The sequence below is a fragment of the Oculina patagonica genome, chromosome 9 (genome assembly GCF_052425735.1).
Source record: "Oculina patagonica isolate OP01 chromosome 9, crgOcupat, whole genome shotgun sequence".
Taxonomy (NCBI): Eukaryota; Metazoa; Cnidaria; class Anthozoa; order Scleractinia; family Oculinidae; genus Oculina; species Oculina patagonica.
The window spans coordinates 9,628,215-9,655,248 of record NC_135766.1 but is presented as its reverse complement, the minus strand read 5'-3'; the positions used below and the strand labels follow the sequence as shown (position 1 = coordinate 9,655,248).

General features: G+C 38.6%; 4 protein-coding genes and 1 long non-coding RNA gene across 5 annotated transcripts; 1 reads left to right on the top strand and 4 right to left on the bottom strand.

Moving 5' to 3' along the window:
• Positions 1-1,961: 1,961 nt before the first annotated feature.
• On the bottom strand, positions 1,962-9,751 carry LOC144665752 (failed axon connections homolog). The gene is made up of 2 exons (XM_078527049.1): positions 9,128-9,751; positions 1,962-6,216 (listed from the first exon to the last, which is right to left on the bottom strand). Exons 1-2 carry the CDS (start codon positions 9,571-9,573, stop codon positions 5,787-5,789), a joined length of 876 nt encoding a protein of 291 aa, XP_078383175.1. The 5' UTR covers positions 9,574-9,751; the 3' UTR covers positions 1,962-5,786.
• Positions 1,968-2,982, bottom strand: LOC144664928 (failed axon connections-like). The gene is made up of 2 exons (XM_078526126.1): positions 2,926-2,982; positions 1,968-2,312 (listed from the first exon to the last, which is right to left on the bottom strand). The coding sequence occupies exons 1-2, from the start codon at positions 2,980-2,982 to the stop codon at positions 1,968-1,970; spliced, it is 402 nt and encodes a 133-aa protein (XP_078382252.1).
• A 2,578-nt stretch (positions 9,752-12,329) lies between the features above and the next one.
• On the top strand, positions 12,330-19,955 carry LOC144665634 (uncharacterized). Its single transcript, XR_013572993.1, has 3 exons — positions 12,330-12,573; positions 18,170-19,717; positions 19,767-19,955. It is a non-coding gene; the product is annotated as an uncharacterized LOC144665634 (long non-coding RNA).
• Positions 19,956-22,543: 2,588 nt separating this feature from the next.
• On the bottom strand, positions 22,544-24,716 carry LOC144664926 (failed axon connections homolog; the record flags this gene model as incomplete). The annotated part of the gene is made up of 2 exons (XM_078526125.1): positions 22,544-23,684; positions 24,328-24,716. Coding segments are annotated over 2 exons (831 nt in total), but the record flags the coding sequence as incomplete, so codon positions are not given.
• On the bottom strand, positions 24,647-26,727 carry LOC144665804 (failed axon connections homolog). Its single transcript, XM_078527105.1, has one exon. It carries the CDS (start codon positions 26,187-26,189, stop codon positions 25,764-25,766), a length of 426 nt encoding a protein of 141 aa, XP_078383231.1. The 5' UTR covers positions 26,190-26,727; the 3' UTR covers positions 24,647-25,763.
• Between the last annotated feature and the right edge of the window lie 307 nt (positions 26,728-27,034).

The following is a 27,034-nucleotide window of genomic DNA, read 5'->3' as shown; positions in this document are numbered from 1 at the left end:
CAGAAGATCCTGAGTATTCTCCTGAGACATCTTGTTTGGAATACATCAATCTTGTGACATATGGATTGTGAGACCTCGCAGGTTTTCTGCACCATACAGGAGGACTCCACGGACATTGCTTTTGAAAATCTTAAGTTTGGTTTTGGTGGTGATCTTTAACCCTATCCAGACCGCTGACTTTGAACGCTTATAACTTTTTCAAGATTCAACCAAACGCAGGCAAACTTGTTCTACAGGGCTCCAAGACCTTGAACAAATCACTCCTTTGGATGGATTTAGGAGCTCGTGTTACGGTTTGTACACGCAGGGCATCAAATCAGAGAGACCTTTTGTACAAACGTAAGGCATTTTCTTTGACTTCCAGGTGAGAAGAAAGGGACATTTCCATGTGGGGCAAAACAATGTTTATCCTGTAAATTGATTAATCGTATCAACACCGTCAAGAGTACCACTACAGGTAACTCTTTTCGCTTTTTTTGCAAATCTTCTTGTATTTCTAGATGTTTAGTTTTCATGGCAGAATGTGTTGAGAACAGTAATTGCGTGACTTCACTGAAAACAGTTATTGCGTGACTTGCGTGAATTTATATATATACAACAATGCGAGACTATAACCTATTTGTTTACTTTAGTATCTGCTTTATTTTAGTATCTGCTTTGACAGTTCACGAACACGTTTTATCAGTAGATTTTTTAGAGTTTCATTTCAGGTTTGTAATAGCGCTCGTCTCGTGACCATTAAGTAAATCTTGTATCGTCGTATATAGTTCTTCCAAAGCCACAGAGATCACTCTTCAGGTACAATGATTCTTATTTTATGGTTTTGTTTGTAGATGTAGTTTTCTAGTATTTTTCCTTTTGTTATTTTATTTGTTAAAGCTTAGCGTGGAATCGATCGGTAGAACAATGTGACATTACTTTTATTTCAGAATCTCTGCTTAACGATTAAAGAAATCTCTGCTGAGCTTAATGTATTTGTGACCTTCTGTACCAGAATGTGTATTTTGTAAAAGCAATATGTAGGTAACACAACCCAAAAGTTGCGTGATCGCATTACTGGGCATAGAAACAGCAAGGAGTCGGCCCTAAAAATCCAATTTGACTCACATAATTCCGCAATTTGGTCTTTTTGGTATATTGGAAAAGTACAAAAGTAGTATACGAGGGACAACCTAGACAGCAGGGAACATCCTTTAACTCAACTTCACATACCAACCACAACCAACCACTAACCGCTTACCGCTACCTTAATTCATCACCATTATTCCGGTATTGAAACCGGAGCGGTTTAATTCCGTCACGGTCTTTTCTTAAATGCAAACAATGTAAAGCAGGGACAGTAAGCCTCTAACGTAAAATCGGGTATTAATACAAGTTAATAATAACTTTATAACAACAGGTTTGGCTTTACATTTCCAGGTGAATTGCTCCTTAGCTACAAGTATAACTTAACCATCCTGCGAGGGGGGGGGGGGGCCCAAAAAAAAAGAAGAAAAACAACCAGGCCCGGTACAAACAACAATGCCAACAAACACACTTAACACTATCCAAAATTACCTTAGCCCAATGACCTCACATGGACGCCTATATCCTTAGTAGACAACTCAGGGGCAAAAGAAACTTAGGGGGGAAATTGTACAGCAAACCACGCAAAAAAGAAGAGATATAAACGCTGATATTTTTCCCAAGGGCCAGTGCCAAACTGTTCAGGTCCAAAAACAAGTATCGGTATCGCCAACCCGGTCAAGTTTTTGTACCTTCATAAAATGCTCCAACTCCAATTTGGAAACCTTCCCAGGCCAAAACTGGTCCGATCCCATATGAAGACCCCGACCAGTCCGTTTGAATAACTAATCGAAATAACTAAACCACTCCCAAATGAATTCGTAACTTTCTACCGATTAAATTATATACCCCGTGGTCTATGATAATTGGAATGGAACTGAGAAAACATAAGGTTATCGTCTTCAACCAGATTTATGTTTCTTGGAAATGATTTCATCCCAGTCTGGATAGTACAGTTCCTTCATTCTCTTGGCGTGCTCGTCAAGATCCTTTGCTTTAGACTTGGTGAATAAATCTAAGGGACTTTCTGGATTATACCAGGTGAATGCAGCGATGAAAGCAAACAATGCTGCGTCAGCTAGACAAGGCTTCTCTCCAAACAGAAATTTCTTCCGGCCCAAATTTCTGACACCGCTATACGCGCTAGCAAATCTCTCGAAATCTTTCTCACCGATTCCACACAGCTCTTGTTCGGAGTGTCGACAAATGCCGTGCGACCACAGACGTTTTCTGCAGCGCCTCTGGAACTGGTAAAATAGCAGATATTAGTGAATGGCAAGAAAAGACGGCCAAAAGCCACTTCTCTGAAAACCGGTGCATAGTCAGAACACCAACGGTAGTCAAGATGGTCCTGTGGACGGACAACAAGACAAAAAGAGAATGGACTGTTCATCGTGCTCAAATTCTTTTAATTTGTTGGAAAGCTGTTTTTTTACATGACCTGAACCTTGAACAAATATTAAATGTGTTTTTTTTTTATCAGTAGGTTTTCTATAAATGAGAACAAACGTCTCACAAAAAAAGACGAGTTGTATTCCAAAATGCAAATACAAACAAGTAGAACGGATATCTTTGGTTTGAACGAAGTTTCCAAAATGACATGATCATTTCTAAAGATTGAAGGGAATTAAGCTCGCGTTTCCTGATTGGCGGGCCTTGCTTTACCCTGTTCAAAACGATAACAAAATTTCGACGAAACTATATTTGTTCCTTTATTTTTTGGATTTATTTAGATTGCCATGAATTCTTAACTCTCGGACGTACAGGGTGGAAAGCGAATGCAACCTCCCCCACCACCCCTCGAGGTTTTCTCGTAATTTAAAAAAAAAAATTTTTCTATAATGTTGGAACTTTCAGTACCTGTGCACCATTACAACTATGTGCCCAAGATATTTGATGTTGCCATGCCAACGACATAATTACACGCAAGTTTGGCCAAAAATTGTCATTTTTGACACAATTTGTTTATTTTCTCCAGTTTTTAAAACAAAATAGTACGTTCTCTTGAAGATATATTTAACCTCTTTTGTTTACAACAGCTATACACAATTACATCATGGTATCGTGGCTTGTTTTCTCATCTTATCTGTGTCGTGCGGCGGTCAGTAGGGGCCTTACCACGATCAAACACGAAGCCTAAAACATCATAACAAGCGATAAAACGTCTAACATAAGTAACTCAACACTTACCAATAAGTGTTTTCCACCAACATTTTACGAATGCTGTGAGCAATTGCTATTTTCTGTTGCGTTCAGATGAGAATCGATATCCACTTGGAATTCTTTCTTTAGAAACTCAATGCAGAAATTTGAGTCGGCGATTTCTTGCCCGTTAAACTCGATCCGCCCACGGCATTTTCCCCTTCTTGGAAAACTTAAAACCATACTCATTTTCGTACGGGATCATTCGAAGGAAAGTTTCCAACTTTAAACACGGCGGACTAGTATATTTACAACCGGGTCGAATGGAGGGAACTGATGTAAGACAACTGTGCCAGGCTTGGCGGGCCTCTTGTTCTTTTTTCCCTTTGTAAATCTTTTCACGATTAGATAAATAACGAGAAATACAACAGCAGCAATGCCAGCATACAGAACAGACGCTGTAATTTTCATGGTTGTTGTGTTTTGGAGGCACACAACAAAACAAGCTTAAGCTTAAATAATTGCAGCAATTTGTATATGCTTGGTGATGTAAATGTGGCTTTCGTGACAATAAATCAACCATAACACTGACGACGGGAACGCGTTTTATTTTACATTAGGTTGAAGGTGTTCCGTTGTAAGAACTAGTTTTATAGTTTATAGACGCTTTATTATTAAAGTACACCCTTAAGGGTAAAAAAAAAAATGGCAGATGCTCTAACCTTCTTGTGTCGCCCTCAATGTGGCGTCAGTAGCGGCCGTATTGTTTTCAATACTAGGACCATTGTATTCGTTGTTTGTTTTGCTGTCAGTTTACATAGGGAATTTTTATGTGACAATTTTTATTTGTCCTATTTCTGAAACTTTCACCTCTCATCTTAAGAAATTAAAATTGTTCACTGTTTTCCGGGATCTTTTCCGAGGTTAAGAATATTAAAAATCGACGTTTCGATCAGTTTCACTGATCTTCTTCAGGCTGTTGTTAAAAATGACAATATGGCGGATTGTTTCTCATGTTCAGCTTGGTAACCGCACCAATAAATCGTGACTATTATACGACGTATGTGAAAAAAGGGCGGGAAAATTTAACGAGGCCTGTCAAGTAATTTTACATTTGTGATACTTCACTGACTATTACAGTCTCCCTCACGATCGAAGAAGGAGTTCAGGATTGATTTCCATGTTTCAACATGGTCAAAACTGTTAAGTACTTTCATTCCGCGGTGCTTCTGTCGTGAATCACTGCGACAGAAGCACCGCGGAATGAAAGTACTTAGGAATATTTCTACTCCTCCCTGAATGGGATGTTAGTCCATCGCAGGGTACCCCACCAGCATTATGTCGCCGGTACCCATTTATACACCTAGGTGGAGAGAGGCACTATAAGAGTAAAGTGTCTTGCCCAAGAACCAGAGCACAGTGATCCCGGCCAGGGCTCAAACCCGGATCGCTCGATCCGGAGTCCGGCGCAGTAACCATTAGGCCACCGTGCGTCCAACTTGCTCTTGTAGACTAGAAAAAATGGCCAATTTTATGTTTAAAATATATTTGCTGAGAAGCTGGCGTTTTAGTATTAATGTGACAAATACATACACACACAAAGTGCTCGTGTAGACGACTCGTCCAAAGTCATTCAGAAGACGAAATAGAGAAATTGCAAGACGGGATTTACACGAACCGAGGAATAGTGAAATTTGAGCGCGATATTTAAAGCCGTGTTAGACCAGGTATTTTTTCAGTTGCAACTTGCAAGTTTCAGAGCGGCTATCATACGTTCCCAATAATTGTTCACAACTTGCAACGTAAGGAGAAGCCACGAGCCAAGCAGCCCACACTGCCGGAGCTTATCCCGGTTTCCGTAGCATTAAGCAGCTAGGAATATTGCAGGGCCCCCCCTCCCCCCCCCCCCCCCCCCAGCATTATGTCGCCGGTACCCATTTATACACCTGGGTGGAGAGAGGCACTATGAGAGTAAAGTGTCTTGCCCAAGAACACAACACAAGTGACCCCGGCTGGGGCTCGAACTCGGACCGCTCGATCCGGAGTCCGGCGCACTAACCATTAGGCCACCGCGCCTCCCATAAACCTGCAACGTACCCGCTAGAAATTATAAACTTGAAAACTTTCACAACTCGAGCGAAGGAAGCGCTCTGATTGGCTCATTTAAAAAAAAAATGCGTTGCTATTTGCAATTGACATGTCACGTGCAGATTGACAATGTCACATGCAGCATCTTGTCTCGCACCGTAGCGGAAAGAAGAGGTTAGTTCTACTTTTCAAAAGTAGAACTAGTCTTGCAATTTGCAACGAAACATCACAGTTTGCAAAAGTGGGATGTTTACGCTTGAACGTTTTGGCGGCTGGTTATAAAGCGTTTGTTGCGCTGCAAGTTGCAAGGGAGGTGCAAGTTGCCTCGAGTAATGTATTTCCTTTGCTTCCTCTGACTGATGCAAAAAAAACGTTGCATTGTAAGTTGCAAGTTAGATTACCTCGTGTAACACGGCCTTTGCTATATTATCCGCCCACTGATCTCTTATATTTGGAGCTCGAGAAAGCAGATCGTTCTTGTCATTCTTTAATTAATCAGATTTATGTTTCTTCAAAATGATTTCATCCCAATCTGGATAGTACAGTTCCTTCATTCTCTTGGCGTGCTCGTCAAGGTTCTTTGCTTTAGACTTGGTGAATAAAGCCAGCGGACTTTCTGCGTTATACCAGGTGAATGCTGCGATGAAAGCAAACAATGCTGCGTCAGCTAGACATGGCTTCTCTCCAAACAGGAATTTCTTCCGGCCCAAAATTTCCGACACCGCAAGCAAATCTTTCTCACCTATTCCATACAGCTCTTGTTGGGAGTGTCGACCAATGCCGTGCGACCACAAATACTTTCCGTAGCGCCTCTGCTTCCAGTAAAATACCAGATATTTAATTGGCAAGAAGTCATGGCCATGCCATCTCTCTCTCATAGCCGGCGCATAGTCAGAACACCAACGGTAGTATAGCATAGTCCTGTAGACAGACAGAAAAACAAAGAGAATAGACTGTGTGTTTATCGTGCTCAAATTCCCTTTATTAGTTAGGAGCTGTCTCTTTTCCCCCACTTGGAAATTGAACAAATATTTACTTTTTTTATCGGATGATTTTCTATGAAATGAGATCTGTACATCTCACAAGCAGAGGGAGAGTTGTGCTCCAAAATGCAAAATACAGACAAGTAGAATATCTTTGGGTTTGAACGGTGTTTTCTGAAGATGTCTGTTTACGATGATTTCCTTAGATTTAACAAAATCACCGTTTTCGATCAATCTCCGCGATTTGCCGCTGTTGTTTACTGATTTGCTTTTTTTTGTTACAACTGTTGTTGCTGTTTGCCAAGTGACTTATTTGTTTGCAAGGAAACATCTAAATTTCGAAAAACAATATCATCAAAATATAATATCCGTAATGCGCAATTCGTTTCCAAAATAAAAAGATAAAAGGGACACACTGCACTGACATACATGTAAAAAAACACGGATTATTATGCTTAAAGATGAATTCCAGTCCGTACTGCGCAATCTCGGCTACAATGTTTATGTGAGCCTCACACGAAGGAAGCAAAACTAAAAATTCCGCGACAAACTTACCTTTTTCTTCATTATTAACGCCAGATATCCTTGCAGAACAAATAATAACGAGTAGAAGAACCTTGACGCTATTTCAAACCGACGTTTCAGCTCATCTGAAATTCTTGAACGAAACGAACTGTAATGGCGGACTAAAAGACTTCATGTATGCTGTCACCGAAGTGTAACGTTTCAACGAATTCAAAACAAAAACGAAAACAAACCCCGAGTCTGCGCAGTACGGACTGGAAATCACCTTTAAAGGGACAGTATCATGAACATCACTAATTCAAAAAGTCAAAAGAAATATTTACATTAAAATGACAGTCCACTAAAGTAACAAAAGATGTATTATCATAAGTTATAGCGGAGCTCGCAGCGCGCGAGCGCCCAGCGGAGCCCGGGTAGCGGGTGTTGTCACCTGAGCCAGATTTGGAGCCCCCCTCACTCTCGGGGGGGGAGGGCGCACCCCGGAGGAGCCTCCCCCTCTTTTTCTATCTTTGTTCTCCATACTCACCGCCCCCCGCCCTGCGGCAAGCCTCCCTCCTTTACTACACATTTTCCTCCTTTCCAAAGTACTTTCTCCCCCCCCGCCCTCCCGCCTGGTCTTCCTCTGCACTTTCTCTCCCATTCTCCCTCTCCTCCGCTTCTTTCCCTCTCTCCTCCCCTCCTCGCTCCTCCTCACCTCCCTCCTTCCCCCCTCCCTTTCCCCCCCCCGCTCCTCTCTCCCCTCTCCCCCCCGCCTCTCTTCCCGCTTTCCCCTCCCCATTATTATCGGATCGATTCTTCCTCTTCTCTCCCCCCCCCCTCCCCTTTCTCCCCCTTCCCTGGCACTTTGCTCTTCCGCTTCTTTTTTTCTTTTCAAGACTTTTTTTTTTTTTTTGCTTCCTATTACTGGGGGGCGTGCGGGGTGGGTGGTCTCCGGGGCGCGTTTGTGTCTCGCTTCACTCTGGTGGGGCCTTCTCTTGTCTGTCGCTTTCGGTGCGGGGGTGGGGTTGGTGGCTTGTCCGGGGGGGCATCATTGTGGGTTTTTGCTTTTAGTGATTTGCATTTCTGTGGGATTCATGTGGAAATTAGGTAGTCAAGTATGAGTTATTTTTCTTCTGTGACATAGTCGCACGCAATATTGTATCTTTTTTGTGTTAACTGAGTGGTTTCCATTTTTCTTTTTTCTTGGGGCGGGGGACGCATGTGCTTTCTTGTTGTTGGTTCGGGTTGTGTTTCTTTTCTTATTTTTGTTAGATTTGTGTTTTTCTTTCTTGTGTGCTTTCTCCTGTGCCCTATCCCCTCCTTTGGTTACATTTTTCTCCTTCTGTCGGTGGATCTTTTTGTTGTTTGTTTGTTCTCGTTTTGTGTTGCTGTACCGGTAAAGATGGAATAATCAATATTTATAAATACGAATGCAGAATGCCAGAATTTAAGTTCATGAGTGCAAAATAATCCTGTGGGCTCCGCTTTTAGGCTTGCCTAAATCTATATATTACAGGCATGAGATTTCAATCACAAACTTAAAAACGTCTGGCAAACGTTTTCAAACTCTGCCCATGTGTCTTGGATAAATCGTTAAAAACTAATTGCACTTTGCTCTCCTTTGAATGATTCACTTAATATTTTCACCTTGGTGTTCAAGGCGCATCTTGTGAATGAGCGAAGCTATTAAGACATAATTTTAGCTGCGTTATGCATAATACTGCCCTTTAACTGAGGTTTAAACAGAAGAGTGGTGAAAGGTTATTCGTCACGCATGATTCGAGCAAAAAATATCCGTGATTCGTGAATTATCGGCTCGGTATTTCGCGTTATCTGGTTATTTTGAGGATTGTGATTCGTGATTCCTAGCAAAAAGGTGAATGCAAACCACTGAAAATAAATTACGTACTCATAAATTCATAAATTTACGTTTTCCTTCATTATGTGTGTTTATTTTTACATGATTCGTGATTTTTTTTTAATTGCGTAATTCGTGATTTGAAGGAAATTAAGCTCGTGTTTCCTGATGGGTCGTCTTGTTTTACCTGTTCAAGAAGATAACAAAATTCCGACGAAACTATGCTTGTTCCTTTGTGGAACTACTTTTTCAATTTGGTTACATTTCCATGAACTCTTAATATGTTCAATGTTTTGTCGTGCTCTTGAAGTTGTTTTCAACCTTTTCTGTCTACAAGAGCTACACGATTGCAACATGGTCTCGTGGCTTGCTTTGTCATCCTATCTGTGTCGTGCGGCAGTCAGGCGGGGCCTTAACACGATCACACACGAAGCCCAATACAACATAACAAGCGATTACACGTCTAACATAAGAACTCAACACTTACCAATAAGTGTTTTCCTCCAACATTGTACGGACGCTGTGAGCAATTGCTTTTTCCGTGGCGCTCAAATGGGAATCGATATCCACTTGGAATACTTTCTTTAGAAACTCAATGCAGAAATTAGAATCAGCGATCTCTTGCTCGTTAAACTCGATCCACGGTATTTTTCCCTTCTTGGAAAACTTCATACCATAATCATTTTCGTACGGGATCTTTGCCATTCGAAGGAAAGTTTCTAGCTTTAAACATGGCGGACTAGCGCTCGGGACCACTTCGAATGGACCGGGCTGATGTAAAACAACTGTACCAGGCTTGGCGGGCCTCTTGTTCTTTTTTTCCTTTGTAAATCTCTTCACGAGGAGATAGACAACAAGAAATAAAACAGCAGCAATGCCAGCATACAGAACAAACGCTGAAAACTTCATAGCTGTTAGGTTTTGGGGACGCATAGAGTCGCGAGGAATATTTGTCACGCAACAACAGAACAATTGCAGCAATTTGCATCTGCTTTAATAGTGTTGTTTATCTGACAATTACTCATGATCAACTGTGACCCTGACGACGGGACTAAATAAACGGCACGCAATGCATGCAGAAGCGATAACGTTTCTCAAGGGGGCTCTTAAATAATTAACAGGAAATTTGTCCAAAAATTAATGCATGTGAAAGTAGATGAGAACTTCTACAGGCTAATCGTACTTCGTGAAAAGTAGACTTTGCGAGACACCAACACGACGAGAACCGATACAGTTGGAATGTAGTAGGCACAGCCAGGTCAAACGCGGTGTCGTAATTGTTTACACAGGCCAATTGCAGAAATGCCTTTTTACTGAATATCACAGAACTCGTCAAATATAATTTGTCTTTATCGTTTATATTTTTGAATTAGTCCTTTCTAACTTCCCAGGAGTATTTTGCTTTGTGTTCTTCGTGGCGATTTCTTGTTGTGCTAAACTTGATCTCTGTTTACGTCTCATTTATTTCTGTACTTAGTTCCCAGCCATGTCTCTAGTTCCCAGTGATCTTCGAGTAGTGGCCATAGGGTAACCACGTCCAAAGGAATTTCGCTCCCCGGCATTAAGTGATAGTCATCGCTTAAAAATATTTTGCATTAGGTTGACAGTGTTCAATTCTAAAAACTAGTTCAGCTTATAGACTCCTTATTAACGTGGTGCACCGTTAACCCTATTCAGACCGGGTTTTTTTTGGACCTTCTCAGACCGGGGGGGGGGGGGCTTCGGAAGCCCCCCCTATGTAACTTCCAGAATATTAACGCAATCACCATGAAACTTATAGGATGTATTGTATGTCCGAAACTCTTTTTTTTGGTATACGTCACGTTGGATGGTGACGTCATATCACGTGACAATTACATCATGATGTCAAAACAGCCTCCATCTTGGATCCGCCATCTTGGATTTCAAAATTTTTCCAAAATGTCAGAAAACCACCCAAAATCACTGCAAAGCACTCAAAATAAATAAAAATGTGCTTTTAACCCGTAAAAATGTAAAAATAATTCCATTTAAGTTGATTTTTATTAACAGAAACACGCAAAATTACAAATTTGGGAAAACATGCCTGTCAAAATGCCATTGCCATATGCATGGTGATGTCAAGTTCCTGACACATCATCCAACCCTACCAAATTGTTGCCAGAAAACTCAGAAAGTTTGGCAGCGTTTGGTTAAATCTTAAAAAAGTTATAAAAATTCAAAGTCAACGCGGGCCTCAAAAGCCCCCCCCCCCCCGGTCTGAATAGGGTTAAGGGTCAGAGACTATCGAGCTAGAGAATAGCAGCTACCTTATTAACCTTATTATGTCGCCTTCAATGCGGCGTCAGTAGCAGAGTATTGTTTTCAGTACTAGGACCATTGTATTCGTTGTTTATTTTCTTGATATTTAGCTCAGGCTAATGACCTAAAACCGGGCGATTGTGAACAGAATTATATTCTAGATCTCTATCTGTTGCGTGAATAAAGGTTGATTTCTCTACTGTAAGTTCGTAAGAGCTTGAGCTATAAAATCAAGAGATACACTTATTCAGGCTGATAATAACGAGATTTCATTTCTCATTTCGGGCTTATTCAAGGCGCAACTTACATTTTTGTTTGAACAACTGGGCCCTGGTGAATAAGAACTTTATAACCAGCCTGAACCCCGAAATCAAGGTTTTTATATGCGGGTGTTTACGGTATATGTTGTAAGTGAAAGCTTTCCTTTGGGCGTTTGACACCAGGCTATGGCCTGCAGCGGGGAGGATCTGCGCCCTCACCCTACACCCACCTCAGACCTACCCTGCCATTGCACTATATATTATGACCAAGTCTTTCCAAACCAGCTTAAGGCTGGTCTAGAACAACAAAAAGCCACATTTACATTGGAAACATGGAAATTTGTTATCAGAGTAAAAAGACATTAATGCAATGCATGCAGAAGTGATGATGTTTCACAGGGGGTCTTACAATGGTCTTCACAGCATGAAAACAAGAATTTACGATTTTTTACCGCTTGCGTAAAGATTCGTAAATATATGGCCTTTTCTTTACGGACAAGTTCGCGTTCCGTAAAGATGCGTATACGGCAGAGAATGCGTAAAGACTGCGTAAAGGATTTTACATGTTCGTAAAGGATAAAGATCTAGATGGATGTAATTCAAGCTAATTCACTACTTTTTATGGAAAGAAATACTGAAATAGGTGAAACATCATAAAAAATAAGTAGAATTAGAGTTATTTTGATCAGCTTTACTGTTGACACTTTACGCGTCTTTAACATTCTTTACGATTCTTTACGTACCGTTCTTTACGGACCTTTAACTTTCTTTACGCACTGAAAACAGTCCTTACGCGCCTTGGATATAATTCACCACTTTCTAGTAAGAGAAACGCTAAATGCATTGGCCTAGCCTCCGGCCGCGGTTTATCCTAAAAACCGATCCACCTCCCAGAATCTAAATTTTTCGCTTGTTTGCAAGTGAAAACACATCTTATCTTTTAAATAAAATAGTGCTTCGTTCAATTTATAGATACAATTACAAAAATCCATCTAATTGTTACCGTGAAGCTCGAACAAATTTTCGGCTAGCCGCTTGCGAGCCGCCGAGCGATTTTCAGTCTGTCCCTCAGAGGTGGACTGGGCTCTGTTATACGTCGCTATTGACGGTCAGCGGGTTTACGTGTGTGCTTGAAATTGGCGTCCATTTTGAAAGTGTCAACAACTTGAACAACGGTCCACTTCGAAGTATTCTCTCCTGTTGTTGTTGAGCTTAAATTATCGAAAACTTGTCCTAACATACAATACAAGCCTTCGGACAAGAAAAAGGTTGAGATGGAATGTGTGATGGATGCGCACATCGTTCTATCCCTTCAGGTAATTCCATGACTTCGAGTCGACAAGAATTGCGCGCGCGAAACAGTGAGGAACAATTCAACACTAAGTATGATTAGGTGAGTAGGCATTCTCTTACATGTGTTGTATAATTTTTACCTTTTCTATTCTGTAAATCCCTTTTAGATATTTCTTTACACGTTAGAGCTGAGCAATAATTTTTACTTATCATGTTCGAATACCCAGGAGTTCATGACAAACAAATTATTGCAAACATTCACTCATAATTCACCCATTTACACATAACATTTGAAGTGTGTTAGACTCTTTGTATCAAAACTGCAAACGTTATAAATAGTATTATACGTCCAGAGTTACATGCATGCGTTACTAAATACATTTTGTAAATCAATCACACTTTCAATATAATTTTGACCACCCTTGGATAAAACTACTAGCAACTAAAGCCATGAGTGAGAACTGTGGTTTCACTTCAAAATTATGGCATTTTACAAGTACATAGCCCACTTTCTCCCAGGTTTTAAAAAGTCTGGTAAATTTAAATCAAACAATATTTTAATCAAACAGAATTCTTTTGAAATCTTGCTTGATCATCAAACACCCGGCATAGTCAATTGATAAACAGATAGTTGACAACAATCAATGAAAATCAATGTTCGAAGCAACAAAATTATTGACAACAGTCAATGAAAATCAATGTTCAAAGCAACAAAATTATTGTGAGTTCATTTGCTTTTGATTGCTAAAAGAAAATCATAAGGTAGAGATACAGATTAAAGCTGGGAGCTGGGTAGATAGGAATACTGTACATTGTTTGTTTGTTGTATGAATCTTAAGGTCTCCACACGTGGGGACATGTCTCAGGGACACATCGCAGCAACTTGTAGAAGCGACAAAATCATGTGTCGTTTACACTGAGGGGAAGTGGAGTGGGGACATGTTTGCAACCATAAATATGTAATCGCTGATTACATATTTGGCATGTGCAACACGATCTTTGAAGCTGTTTTGTCCCTGCAACATGTTGAACAGAATTCAACTCATTGAACTTCGTGCAACATGTCGCAGGGACAAACTGTTGCAGGAATTCCTGTTGCACATGCCAAAAATTATCAGCACACACAAGGGGATGTGTCACTTCCACAGGAAAATTTTACAAAAAAACATTACTGGTTTTTTGAATGGTATTTTGCTAAATCCCATTATCAAAACCATTAATGGAAATGCCGAATTCTTCCCATGAATGTATTTTAATAAATAAACAGTAATGGATTTTAGGGATTTACTATGATGTGAATTATCAAAATCACATCAATGTAAATTAATTTTTCCATCATGGTTAAACAAGATTTACCATTATGAAAGTCAGGTTAATACAAGATGGGTTTATGAAGAAATACATTCATGTTATTTAATTTACCATCATGGTTTATTAACATTTACCATTTTGGAACCTCAAGGTAACACAAGATGGGTTAATGAAGAAATACATTTGAATGTTATCTAATTTTCCGTCATGGTTTATTAACATTTACCATTTTGGAATATCGAGGTAACACAAGATGGGTTTATCAATATACACATTCATGTTTTGTAACTTTCCATCATGGTTTATTAACATTTACCATTGTAGAAAATCAAGGTAACACAGGATGGGTTTATCAATATACACATGCACGTTTTGTAACTTTCCATCGTGGTTTATTAACATTACCATTATTGAATGTCAAGATAACACAGCATGGGTTTCTGGACAGGAGAAAATCATATTTGCCAACATTTCATCGTGGTTTACTGCTGCTAATATTTTGCCATTGTAAGACATGAATGTCAGTGGTGTCACTATTTTTTGAATTACTCAACTATTTCATATTGTTTTCTTTTTTCAGAAGATAGGAGTTTCACTGACTTATTGAATATCACAGAAGCTAACAAGAACAATCAACTGTTCTATTTTAATGAAATAAAAAAGAAAAAATCTTCATTGTACATAATTTCCTTAACAAATTGTTACATAACTTGCAGTCATCAACAACACAACATGGGTTATACTTTTTGGCAAGTGAAACCTAAAAAGCCTTTCTTCGACTATGTCTGCCCATTCAATATGCTTTAAATCCTTTGCAGCATTAATGAGAACAATTTCATTTTCAAGCAGATACACTGCAACAATCTGGGCTGCCTTTTCTTTCTCCAGGTTTTGAGACTCCGTTGCAGGTTTCAACACATACTTCTTAATGCAAGAGATGAGCTGTTTTCTTGTTGCGTGGTTCGGCTTGGCATTGCTCCCATTTGTGTGCGAGAAGCTGTTATGTTTGCCACATTTTTGTAAATCCTATGGCATTAAAGGCAACTTGGACAATGGCTTTAGCCGTGGCCATGGGTACTTGTCTCTGTGGATTATGAAAAAAGCGTTTTTAACCAAAGCACAAGCTTTATGGCATTTAATGTTTCAGATGTCCTCTTATTCATTAGTGTCTAATGAGGACATAATTTTAGCATGCAATATTTCTTGTTGAATGTCTGTAAGCTTTCATGCAGCCAGTCTATTTTGAATATTCTCCCGCTAAGAATGTGATAATTGAAAGGTAAGACTCCATATATTGTATATGGAAATCTTGTCAACTGTTGAGTTTGAAATCAATGGCATACCAGTGATGACAAATATAACAGAGAATTCAAGGCGTTAAATCCTCTTGCCATCAATTTTATTGTTCTACACGATTAGAAAGAAGACCAAAAAAATCAATACAAAAGATGACGAAACGATGGCATCTCAGAGCTCATTAATGAGCATAATTTGTTAAATAATGGCAAAGGTTTTGAGAAGAATTTTGGAGCCAAAACTTTTACCAAGCTAACAAAGAAACACAAAATGCCAAATATAAGAAATGAAACAATAGAAGATTCCTTTGAACATTTTTTCTAAAGATTTGTTTTATAGAGTATACAAACATTTGGAAGGTTTTTAATTTATAAGTTTATTTGGTCACTTAACTTATCAGCAAATTTAAGCACAGAGAGAAACTGATTAGCCTTGCTTCGTTTGTGTGACTGATAAAAGCTTACGTTCTTGCTGTGAAAACTCTCAATATTCAATGATCTGCTAAGCGGTGAAACACTTTTTCCAATAAAGAAAAAAAGTAATAGGGTAGAACAACTTTCTCTCCTGGTCAGTTTATACTTATGCCCTTTAGGTTTTACTTGACAAAGGCTGGGCAAAATCAACACACACCTGAATTTCTCAGCTACTTCTTCATCGTATTTTTTGCGTATCTTCTCAGCAACTTCGTGGATGGGCCACTTAGAAGAATCCATTGAAGAATCACTGGACTTAGAAGAATCCACAATGACCTAATAACTCCGTTTTTCACACAGTTACAGACTACAGAGCAGAAACACAAAAGAGCAAGGCAAAAAACTGCTAGCAGCAAGGAAAATGGCGCGAAATCCGTTTCACGTACAACCAACATGCCAAATATAGACATACTTGTTCCCAGCCTCTTGTCGGTTTTACAGCAACTCGATTTCCCATTAATGGGATTTCATCATTTCCCATGATTGAATGTGCTGCCAAATTCACATGAATGTATTTGAACATTTTCCCATCAATGGGTTCTCTATAAAATACTGTCATGGAATTTTAAATACACATTACTGGTGTTTGCAAGTCGATTTCCATTAATGGGATTTTTGTCATTTTACATGATGGAATGTGCTGTTAAATTCACATGAATGTATTTGAATATTTTCCCATTAATGGATTCTCTATAATATACTGTCATGGAATTTTAAATTCACATTACTGGTGTTTGCAAGTCGATTTCTATTAATGGGATTTTTACCATTTTACATAATGGAATGTACTGCCAAATTCACATTAATGTATTTTAATATTTTCCCATCAATGGCTTCTCTATTATATACTGTCATGGAATTTTAAATACACATTACTGGTGTTTGCAAGTTAATTTCCATTAATGGGATTTCATCATTTCTCAAGGTGGAATGTGCTACTAAATTCACATGAATGTATTTAAATAATTTCCCATCAATGGGTTCTGTATAAAATACTGTCATGGGATTTCAAATACACATTTCATTTGTTTTCGTGTTGATTCCCATTAATGGGATTTCATCATTTCACATGATGGAATGTACTGCCAAATTCACATGAATGTGTTTGAATATTTTCCCATTAATGTTTTCTCTATAAAATACTGTCATGGGATTTCAAATAAACATTACTGGTGTTATCAAAGTTAATTTCCATCAATGGGATTTTGTGAACTTACATACAAAAGGCTAAATTAACATAAATGGGAACTGTTTACTCCATTGCTTCTTCATAAAATTCCCATTAATGGGAATTTGGCAAGGAAGTGAATTAGCTAATTACCATTATGGGTTTTAAAAATAACATTAATGGCTTTTTGTAAAATTTTCCTGTGTTCCACATGTCCCTGAGTATGTCCCCACTACAGTTATTTGTGTGTGTACACATTTTGATTTAATTGTTTCTGCTTCATGTCCTCACTACATGTCCTCTGAGTGTGAACAACACATGAGTGTGTCACTGCTACATGTTGTTGCAACATGCCCCTGTGTCTTGTCCTTGTGGAGACCTTTACCCTGAAAAGAATGAGTCAGTCAGAAAACTGTATGCATAATTAATGTATGGGGCTGTACGGAAATCTTGCCATGACCTTTCCTTTGCTAATACTCACCAATAGTAAGTCAAATCTTAGCTACAATTTATATCCCTGTAAAGCCTGAGTCACTGATTGATTTCGGTTACTATTGACTATCATCAGAAACATTTTTTGCCCTTTTCGAGGTTAGACAAATTTACATGTACACACACAAAAAAGATTGATTTAAGTACTGAAACAAGAAAAGGTTGAGTGAGAAATCAAAAAGTTCAGTGAGATCGAGAGTCATAAATTGACTGATTTGTGAATAATAAGAAATTCACTTCAATTCTGACTCTTACTCTCTCAGAGTGCATTGTTTTTGCAATATGAAAATTGCAGTTTTCTTATTTCACACTTATTACACATGTATCATGCGAGTCCAGTTCCTGATTACAACTTTTTGTTACTCACTAAAATCTTAAAGGACCCTTGTCAGCCACCCTTACTAGAATTTCGGTGTTATATTTTATGTGGAGCGTGTCTAAACGAAACATAACGGTGAAACTGCTAATTAAAGGTAATTAAGCAAACTTCCAGTAATACAACTTACAGTATACACTGTATGTACAGCAGTGTAATAAGATTTCGCTTCACGATACAGTTTTCATAATTTCGATGGCACTGAAAGTGGCAGAGGCTGGCTAGGGTCCTTTAATAAAAAAACATGCCACTCTGGTTACAATGCAAGCATTAACCAACATTTCGAAGTTGTTTCCACATGCCTTCAAAAAATTGCTATTTTTAGCTGAAGTTTGATTTCTATCCCCAAAGTAAGGTTACATCTTCCATTAAATGTTCAAAGACAAAGTTTTCATGGGTAAAGTTGCCTACCACTTTTTCAGAACAGTTTAGACCAAAAATCTGCAAAACCCCCATGACATAGTCCCTTAAATGAATGGGGAAAGTTCTTATAATATAGCAATAGAGTTGATGGTAATAATTGTTTCAAATACATGTAATCTGACACTGACTGAATTGTTATTTTTATTCCATTTAATAGAAATTGGAAAGGCATTACTCTGCATACAATACAACATGTACATAATTGAAAGACATGATGACACCAAAAGAAAGACACTGCAGCTATAGTTGCTATTGTGAGACTTCTGTATCTTTATGGACAACATGAGTGGGATGTCTCACTATCAACATCTCATGGTTTTGTCATTGGCCTTGCATGGCATTAGAATGTTTCTTTGGGTGTGCTGAAGTTAAACTTTTGCTTTTTGTAAGACTGGCCCTCTCCCATGGTAGGTGTCTCTACCATAATGAAGTCCACTCATGGAGAGTAAAGTTTCTGAGTCATGAGTCAAGGTGAATTTTACACAAAATGGGTTATTATCTTTTAAACCATAGTTTCCCTTTATACAAGTTAGCTTAGAAGCACTGTACTTTGCTAATGGTTAGTTCTATGACCCCAGTTTGGTTGCGGTTAGTTGCACTTTAGTTGCTTGTACATGTAGATAGTTCCGCTCTGGTTTACTTGCCATTAGTTTTACTCGGGTCTGCTTGCGGCTAGTTCCACTCTAGTTTGCTTGCAGTTAGCTTTCATTTACTAGTAAGGGCAACACTATTTTCAAATTTAACATTCGACTCATACATGTAATTGTTGACTCATTTGACTCACAGAAACTTTACTCTCCATGAGTGATCTTCATTATGGGTAAGACAGACTAAAAAATTATGTGACATGTTACCATGCAGCTACTGTACCATGGGAGAGGGCCAGTCTTACAAAAGCAAAAGCTTAACTTTAGCACACCCATGGGAACATTCTAATGCCATATGCAATGACAAAACCATCAGATGTTGATGGTGAGTCAGAGGCCTGCAACTGCTGGCCCACTTTGGGCCTGAAATCAACATCATAACTGAGTAGACACTTATGTGGACATGATTAGGAATTTCACCAAAAAATATTGTTTGTGCTTTTAACTTAGTGTCTCTTAAGCATGCAATGCTGGAAATTCAGTGAAATTAATTACCTGTACAAAGCTTTAAATACATGTAAGTGGACACATCTCTAAGGAAATGTATTATTACCAAAGGAAATGTATAATTGCTAATAAGATATAATTTACAGTACTGTAACAATAATTTTTTTTCTGCCACATACATGTAGGCACTTAAGGCAAACAACCTTGAACAGTGGAAACAAAGAATACAAACTTAGCTGAACAGTCGAGTTTAAAAAACCTGTTATTGTTTCCAAGTATTTTTTAGTATAAATTCACTGTTATTTATAATCAGTGATAAGTTAAAAAAAATCAATCAAACCACGTGCATTGCAAAGTAAAAGATCATTCCTACATGACCGGCTAAACGTTTTTTCTTGAAATAACAGACATGTATGTTTTGTTTGAGTTTTGACAATAAAATAAATTGCAAGGTATTAAACATGTATTCCTGTTCTTGTTGGGGCTGGGTCAGTACTTGGGAGTCATATACGTAAATTATATCCCAGTTTACGGAAGCGTAAAATATCGTAACGTCCTGAATAGGCTTTTTACGTTGCGCGTTAAGATACTGTAGCTCATTATATACATATGTAGATGTTGACAGAAACCTGCATTTATAAAAGTCGTGTTACCAAAAAGGAAATATTGCCGAATAATACAGAAAGGTACAAAGCCGTCAATGGGCTTTTAAATACTGCCCATTTACGAAAGTTTAACAATGCGTAAAGATCGACTTTCTAATCGCCTTACAGTAGCCGTAAAATTTCGTAAACAATCTCTTTACGATTTTTTACAACAAACGTAAAGATACGTTTCGAGTCTCACTACGCACTCTTTACGCACTATGGTTTTCAATGCGTATAGACGTTCTTTACGAAAGTGTAAAGAAGTTCGTATAGATTCGTAAAGACGATCTTAACGCTTTCTATACGGCATCTTTACGGGATCGTAAATTTAAGATTTCAGCTTAAAGTGTATATGACACAGTTTTTTTTATTTGCTTGATCGAATGTACGTGGAATGCTGATGGGAACAACGAAAAAAGAAATTTGAAATCTCTTTTTTTCACCGCGTTTTTGCGTTCTAAAATCGTGAAATTTCACTTTCAGTTGGGTCCAAAATCGCGCACATTGGGGAGCTGGGTTTATTCTGCTTTTGACGTCATGGCCGATCTAGACCCAGCTCCCCACTGTGCGCCGTGACGTCAAACAAGAATGCTCTCAGTGATACACTCAATAACCAAACAAACCGAACATGGAATTTTAAAGCTGCGACGGCATAGATTTAAAATCGCTAAAATCACAACAACACGTGCGCTACTTCTAAATTCGTTTTGAGCCTAATACGTCAAGATTAAAAACCGCCTTTTCATTTTACTTACCTGTATATTTGCTGGTATGATATATGATAGCTTTATTTTCACACACTGTTTCCATAGGCTTTTCTAAAAAAACTATTATTATACTAGTATCCCTCCAGACTTCAGATCTTTTTTAAACTTCCAAGCCTTTAGCTTTTTTTTGGTTTTCCGGCAAGCCAGCCGCAATCTTCCTTTAAAATTCCCTGTTCAGTTTGTTTGGTTCTTGAGTGTATCACTTATTTGACGTCACGGCGCCCAGTGGGGAGCTGGGTCTAGACCGGCCATTCGCTGTTTTCACCGTTCCCATAATACATCTTGTTTACCCCCCAAAATTTTTGCATAAGCATTGTTTTCAATTTCTCTTGGGATTTCCAGTGACGTGCAATCGTCCCCAGAGAAATTGAAAACAATGCTTATGCAAAAATTTTGGGGGGTTATTTAAATAAAACAAGATGTATTATGGGATCGTGAAAAAAGCGAATGACGTCAAAAGCAGAACAGACCCAGCTCCCCACTGTGCGCGGTTTTGGACCCAACCGAAAGTGAAAATATTGCGTGTTTTAGGTCGAAAACGCGGCAAAAAAACCAAGATTTCGAATTTCTTTTTTCGATGTTTGCATCAGCATACCACGTAGATTTGATCAGGCAAATAAAAAAAATTCTGTCATATACACTTTAACCCTCGGACGTACAAGCAAACTCATACCCCCATCATGGTACAAGGGGGGGGGGGGGTGGATGGAACCCCTCCCCGGAGTTTTCGTTATATTAAGGCGTAGCGAAATTCTTTTGGTCTGAGAAGAAAGCCCTTAGCTTACTCTACAAGATGACATAATTTTAATTGGCTGTGACGTCATATGACGTCACGTGACGTCATGAGAGCCACCATCTTGGATCCGCCATCTTGGATTTCAACATTTTCTTAGAAAGTCACAAAATAACGGAAATTGATGCAAAATCAAGCTAGAATGCTTATGAAATGTAAAAATAAACAAATCTTGCACTTCTGTTTTAAAAAACTGGAAAAAATCAAGAAAAATGTTAAAAATGACGATTTTTGGCAAGACCTGCTTGTATTTGTGACGTTGCCATGGCAACGTCATATACCATGGACACATGGTTGACATGTCAAAATTTTCGCAAAGGATGAATGAACAGCTACCGAAAGTTTCAGCATTGTAGGGTAAATGCTTTTTTCAAAATTTGGAAAAAAACCTTACGGGGGGGGGGGGTGGCATCCACCCCCCCCCCCCCCTTGTACGTTCGAGGGTTAAATAATTTTCGGAAATTTGTCAAAAAAAGTAGCTGACTTGTAACTCGTGCGTGAAATGACTGTTATCCATCTGCAGCTTACATTTTTTGTCATAAGAAACCTGATTGCATACACTGGCTTTGTGAGGATCTGTTGCAATTCAAGTTGATGTGATACGGTAGTTTTTGAGTCACAAAGATGCAAATATTACATTTCTTCATATATTTGCTCACTTGAATTAACATCAGTAAATTAACATTTTATTTTATTTTATATTTGCGCTATATTGTAGCGTGAAATCTGATCAACGAGATATGATACACGCGAGCAAGCTTAAGGTCAAACGGTATATTGCTCACAGCGGCCCAGTGCATGTGTATTTAAAGAATATAACTCAATTGAATATAATTAGTCTCTTTCGTTTATATTTTGTATTGTTCTTTTCTAACTGCACGGAAGTATTTTGCTGTTGTGTTCTACGAGGCGATTTCTTGTTGAGTTAAACTTGATTTCTTTTCCTTGCGGTTGATTGAGAGCAACAGACAACAGATCCTGTCCACCGCCTCATAACATGATGCGATGACGTCGTCACTACGTCATCGCTTAACAGAAAAGAAATGCATGTTTGCACCTTTTTATGCAAATTTGTGTCTTTGACAAGCACGATGCTACAGCCAGGGAACAAAGGCGCAAGTAATAAAAAATCAAACTCTTACAGATGAAAACTTTACTCAAGCAAAGGATACATTTCTTTGCTGTAACATTAAGAAGCGGTTAAATTTCCTCGCGTCTTTTCTCTCAGCTTAATATTTAGTTTGAATGCAAACTATATAAATTTAGGGAATGCGAGCCTCTAACTTGAAATCAAGTAATGAAATGTTGATATTCACTATATGATAATAGGTCAATCATTAACAAACTATTTACACAACAGACATATGTCCAAGTTAACTCATTGTTCGATGTAGGTTTTATAGCTCCAGGTGAGCTGCTCCTAAGCTACACGTAAAATTTTACCATCCTGAGTGGTTGAAAACAGCAATGCAAACAGAAACGTTTAACATTTATAAAATTATCTGAGCCCAAAGTTCTCGTATGGACAACTATATATCCTAAAAATCGCCGGAAAGACTTTTCGGTTATAGGGACTTTCTATCCATACCGTGTATTCGTTCCAGTTTTTGGTCCGCGAAAAAGTTCCAAGTCCATTTTGGGAACCTTTCCGGTCCAAAACTAGACCAGAGCAGCTACGAAAAAGTCAATTTCTCAATGAGACGCGCCTGCAGGGAATCATGGTAGTTGTATTCATCGAAACACGTGCGAGACTTACCATGATCCCCTGAAGGCGTGTCTCACAAAGGGTATTGCCATTACAAAACCACTCCCAAATGGAACTGCAAGTTTATATCGATGAGATGATTCACCCCATGGTATATGGCAATTAAGAGGCTGTGTCCGTAAAATTCGTCAAAGCCTCTTAACTAAACTAAGAAACTCTCGCCTTTAACCAGATTTATGTTTCTTCGAAATAATTTCATCCCAGTCTGGATAGTACAGTTCCTTCATTCTCGAGCTCTTGGCGTGCTCGTCAAGATTCTTCGCTTTAGACCCAGGCTTGGTTAGTAAAGCAAGAGGACTTTCTGGACAATCCCAGGTGAACGCAGCGATGAAGGCAAACAGTGCTAAGTCAGCTAGACAAGGCTTCTCTCCAAACAGAAACTTCTTCTGGCCCAAAATTTCCGACACCGCGAGTAAATCTTTCTCACCTATTCCATACAGTTCTTGTTCGGAGTGTCGACCAATGCCGTGCGACCACAAATATTTTCTTGCTTTCCTCTGCAACCAGTAAAATAGCAGATATCTGACTGGAAAGGCGAGATGGCCGAACCACTTCTCTCTGATAACGGGTGCGTAGTCAGAACACCAACGGTAGTACACAATGGTCCTGCGAATCGACAAAGCAAGAAAAATAGTACAAACTGTCAGAACTGTGTTTATTATGCATGTTTAAATGTTAGGCTGAAAACTACTTGACCTGCAAAGAAGACTGTTCTAAAACCTGCTGCTTATTCTCGATGATACCAAACTAACATTAACTTTTAGTGAATATAAACAGTTGATACTCATGCTCGGTTACTTCATTTCTAGCTTTCTTTTTGGCCACAAACTCTGACTTAAAGCGAATAATGGAAGTGTTACCTTACATGGAAAACAGACTGAGATAAATGTACAATTTAGCTAAATGTTGTTCGTGGCGACAAGAGTTTTTTTTAGAAGTCGTTAAATATACCTTATTATAGAAAATTAACGTTTGTACTAATTAAGGTATTTGAAATTAACGCGACGCGGAAATTGAAGGAAAAAATTACTTCCCAGTAAAGGAAATTAACGAGAAATAAGGGGCAACATTTCTCGTCATGAAACCACCCAAACGGCCTAAACGATGCTATTAAACGATTAAACAAGTTAAACCTATAACCACTACTGAGAGATTACCGTAATAACGAGGACTAGGTACCACAACCATGCACGGCATTTAAAACAACATGTCAAGCCATAAAACATTTAATTAAGGTCTTTACACTTACCAATAAGTGTTTTCCTCCAACATTATACGAATGCTGTGAGCAATGGCTTTTTCTGTGGCGCTCAAATGAGAATCGATATCCACTTGGAATTCTTTCTTCAAAAACCCAATACAGAAGTTACAATCAGCGATTTCTTGCCCGTTAAACTCGATCCACGGCAACTTCCCCTTCTTGGAAAACTTCAAACCATACTCATTTTCGTACGGGATCTTTGTCATACGAAGGAAAGTTTCCAACTTTAAACATGGCGGACTGCTACTAATAACCACATCGTACGGAGCGAACTGATGCAAGACAACTGTACCAGGCTTAGCGGGCTTCTTGTTGTTCTTTCTGCCCTTCGTAAATCTCTTCACGAGGAGACAGATAACAATAAATGCAACAGCACGTTTGTGTCACGTTTTGTGCACGAGCGCACGTAGTCAGAATCTGTCACGCAACAACATGATCAGGCTTGCTGCTTCAACTTAGTGTTTATGTAAATGTGGCTTTCGTGTCAAAACTTGTGTGCAAACACAAATTTGTAATCGAAAAACAAAACAACACCAAACAGTTCCAGAAATAAACTGGGGGAAACCTGATGAAGTTGTTGATGATGTCTACCCAAAATTTTTAAGACCAACTAATGAACAGTTTGCATATTTGTTTCTGTTTATACTTTGATAGTATTTTTTTTTTCAATTTTGTATTGTGTATTAGGCTTTTTTTTTTATCAAGCATTCTATTTACAGTGTAGCTTTGCCGAGCATTAGTTCTTTACATTGTGTCCACTGATTATAGTCCATTAACACAACAAATGCAAACAAATAATGTCGATAGAAAGAGTGAAATTCCTTTTTTCTCTTTTTGCCACCATTTTTAATAGCTAATAGATTAATTGCTAATGCTTATTGCTGGTGGTTTCTTGGATGTCTCCTCGCCTTCACATGTAATTGTTACAGTTTTATTTCAATTTAAAGTGGTTAATAAATGATGATGATGATGACGACGACGACGACGACGACGACGATGATGATGATGATGATGATGATGATGATGATGATGATGATGATGATGATGAAGAAGTTAATCATCAGCTCTATTGTAAATGGAATTAATAAGTCCCCCGTCATTCTACTTTTCAAAAATTTAGTATATGGTTCTCTATACAATATTGGTAAACAGTAGCCTGTATTCGCTGTTTTGTAAACATAGGTGATTTTCTTGAACATTTCTCAGAAAAATCGGGCGTCAAAGGGTTAATGCTTAATGAGCCGAAAGTTGAAACATCTTCATTTTTTTCGGGACCTTTCAAAAGAAACTCCTTCTAATCTTTGCACAAGTTCGAACCATGCTCGAATTTGTTCGTATGGCCTTCGAACAACATCCGGACAATTTACGAAAATCTTCGGTCTAGCTCAGAATGCAAAAAGTTGCCTCGAAGAGTCTAACCAGTTTTAACCTGATTTATGTTTCTTTGAAATGACTTCATCCCAGTCTGGATAGTACAGTTCCTTCATTCTCTTAGCGTGCTCGTCAAGATTCTTCGCTTTAGACTTGGTGAGTAAAGCATGCGGACTTTCTGGACAATCCCAAGTAAACGAAGCGATGAAGGCAAACAGTGCTGCGTCAGCCAGACAAGGCTTCTCTCCAAACAGGAATTTCTTGTGGCCCAAAATTTCTGACACCGCAAGCAAATCTTTTTCACCTATTCCATACAGCTTTTGTTCGGAGTGTCGACCAATGCCGTGCGACCACAGATCATTTCTGTATTTCCTCTGCAACCAGTAAAATATCAGATATTTGACTGGAAAGAAAAAATGATCAAACCACTTCTTTCTAAGAACCGGTGCATAGTCAGAACACCAGCGGTAGTATATCATGGTCCTGTGGGTGGAGAGGGAAATAAATCAAAGAGGTCTATGACCTACTCGTGAATGCGTTAGATATATTTGAATCGTTCCTTTGAACAGTATAGTATCGATGGAAAATATTCATTATAGGGATTAATAATAATAATAATCAACTTTATTTAAAGAGGGCGAACATATAACAGGACGCTTAGGTATAAGAATTACTTTTTCATCAATTTAATCGTTAGCAAACCGATGGCTCAGTGGTACAGCTCTGCGTTCTAAAGCGTGTGACCCGACTCTCATACCCTGTGGCTAAAATTCTTTTTTTCTTCTTATTTTTTTTTCCACGGATATTGTATGCATATCTGTCTTGTATAAAGTTTCGTTACTCTTTTACCGATTATCCTTGAATAAATCGCGCCGTGCTCTAACCTTCCCAGTCTTTTAATATCACGTACATAAAGTCACTGGTCATCGTTTCCGAATGTTCGCGATTACAGTGGAACCTCGATATAACGAAGGGCCAAGGGACTGACAAAATTTGTTCGCAATACCGAGGTTTCGTTATATCGAGGTACTTTCTCATACATTTTACTATTACTGGGGCGAAGAATATTGTTCGTTATATCGAGGACTTCGCTATATCGAGGTTCCACTGTATTATATAAGAAAAGGCAATATTTCATCGTTTGGGAAACGATTGTTTCAAGGGGTGAAGTATTTTCTACACTTATTTCTTTGAAATGATACCTTTGTAAAGCTTATTTTTATTCACAACCGAGGGAAACGAAATTTAGAAAGCGCCCGTGAGCATACCTAAATTGCATAATGTTAACAACGATGGAAGGATGGACGGATGGCTCAACTTCCCC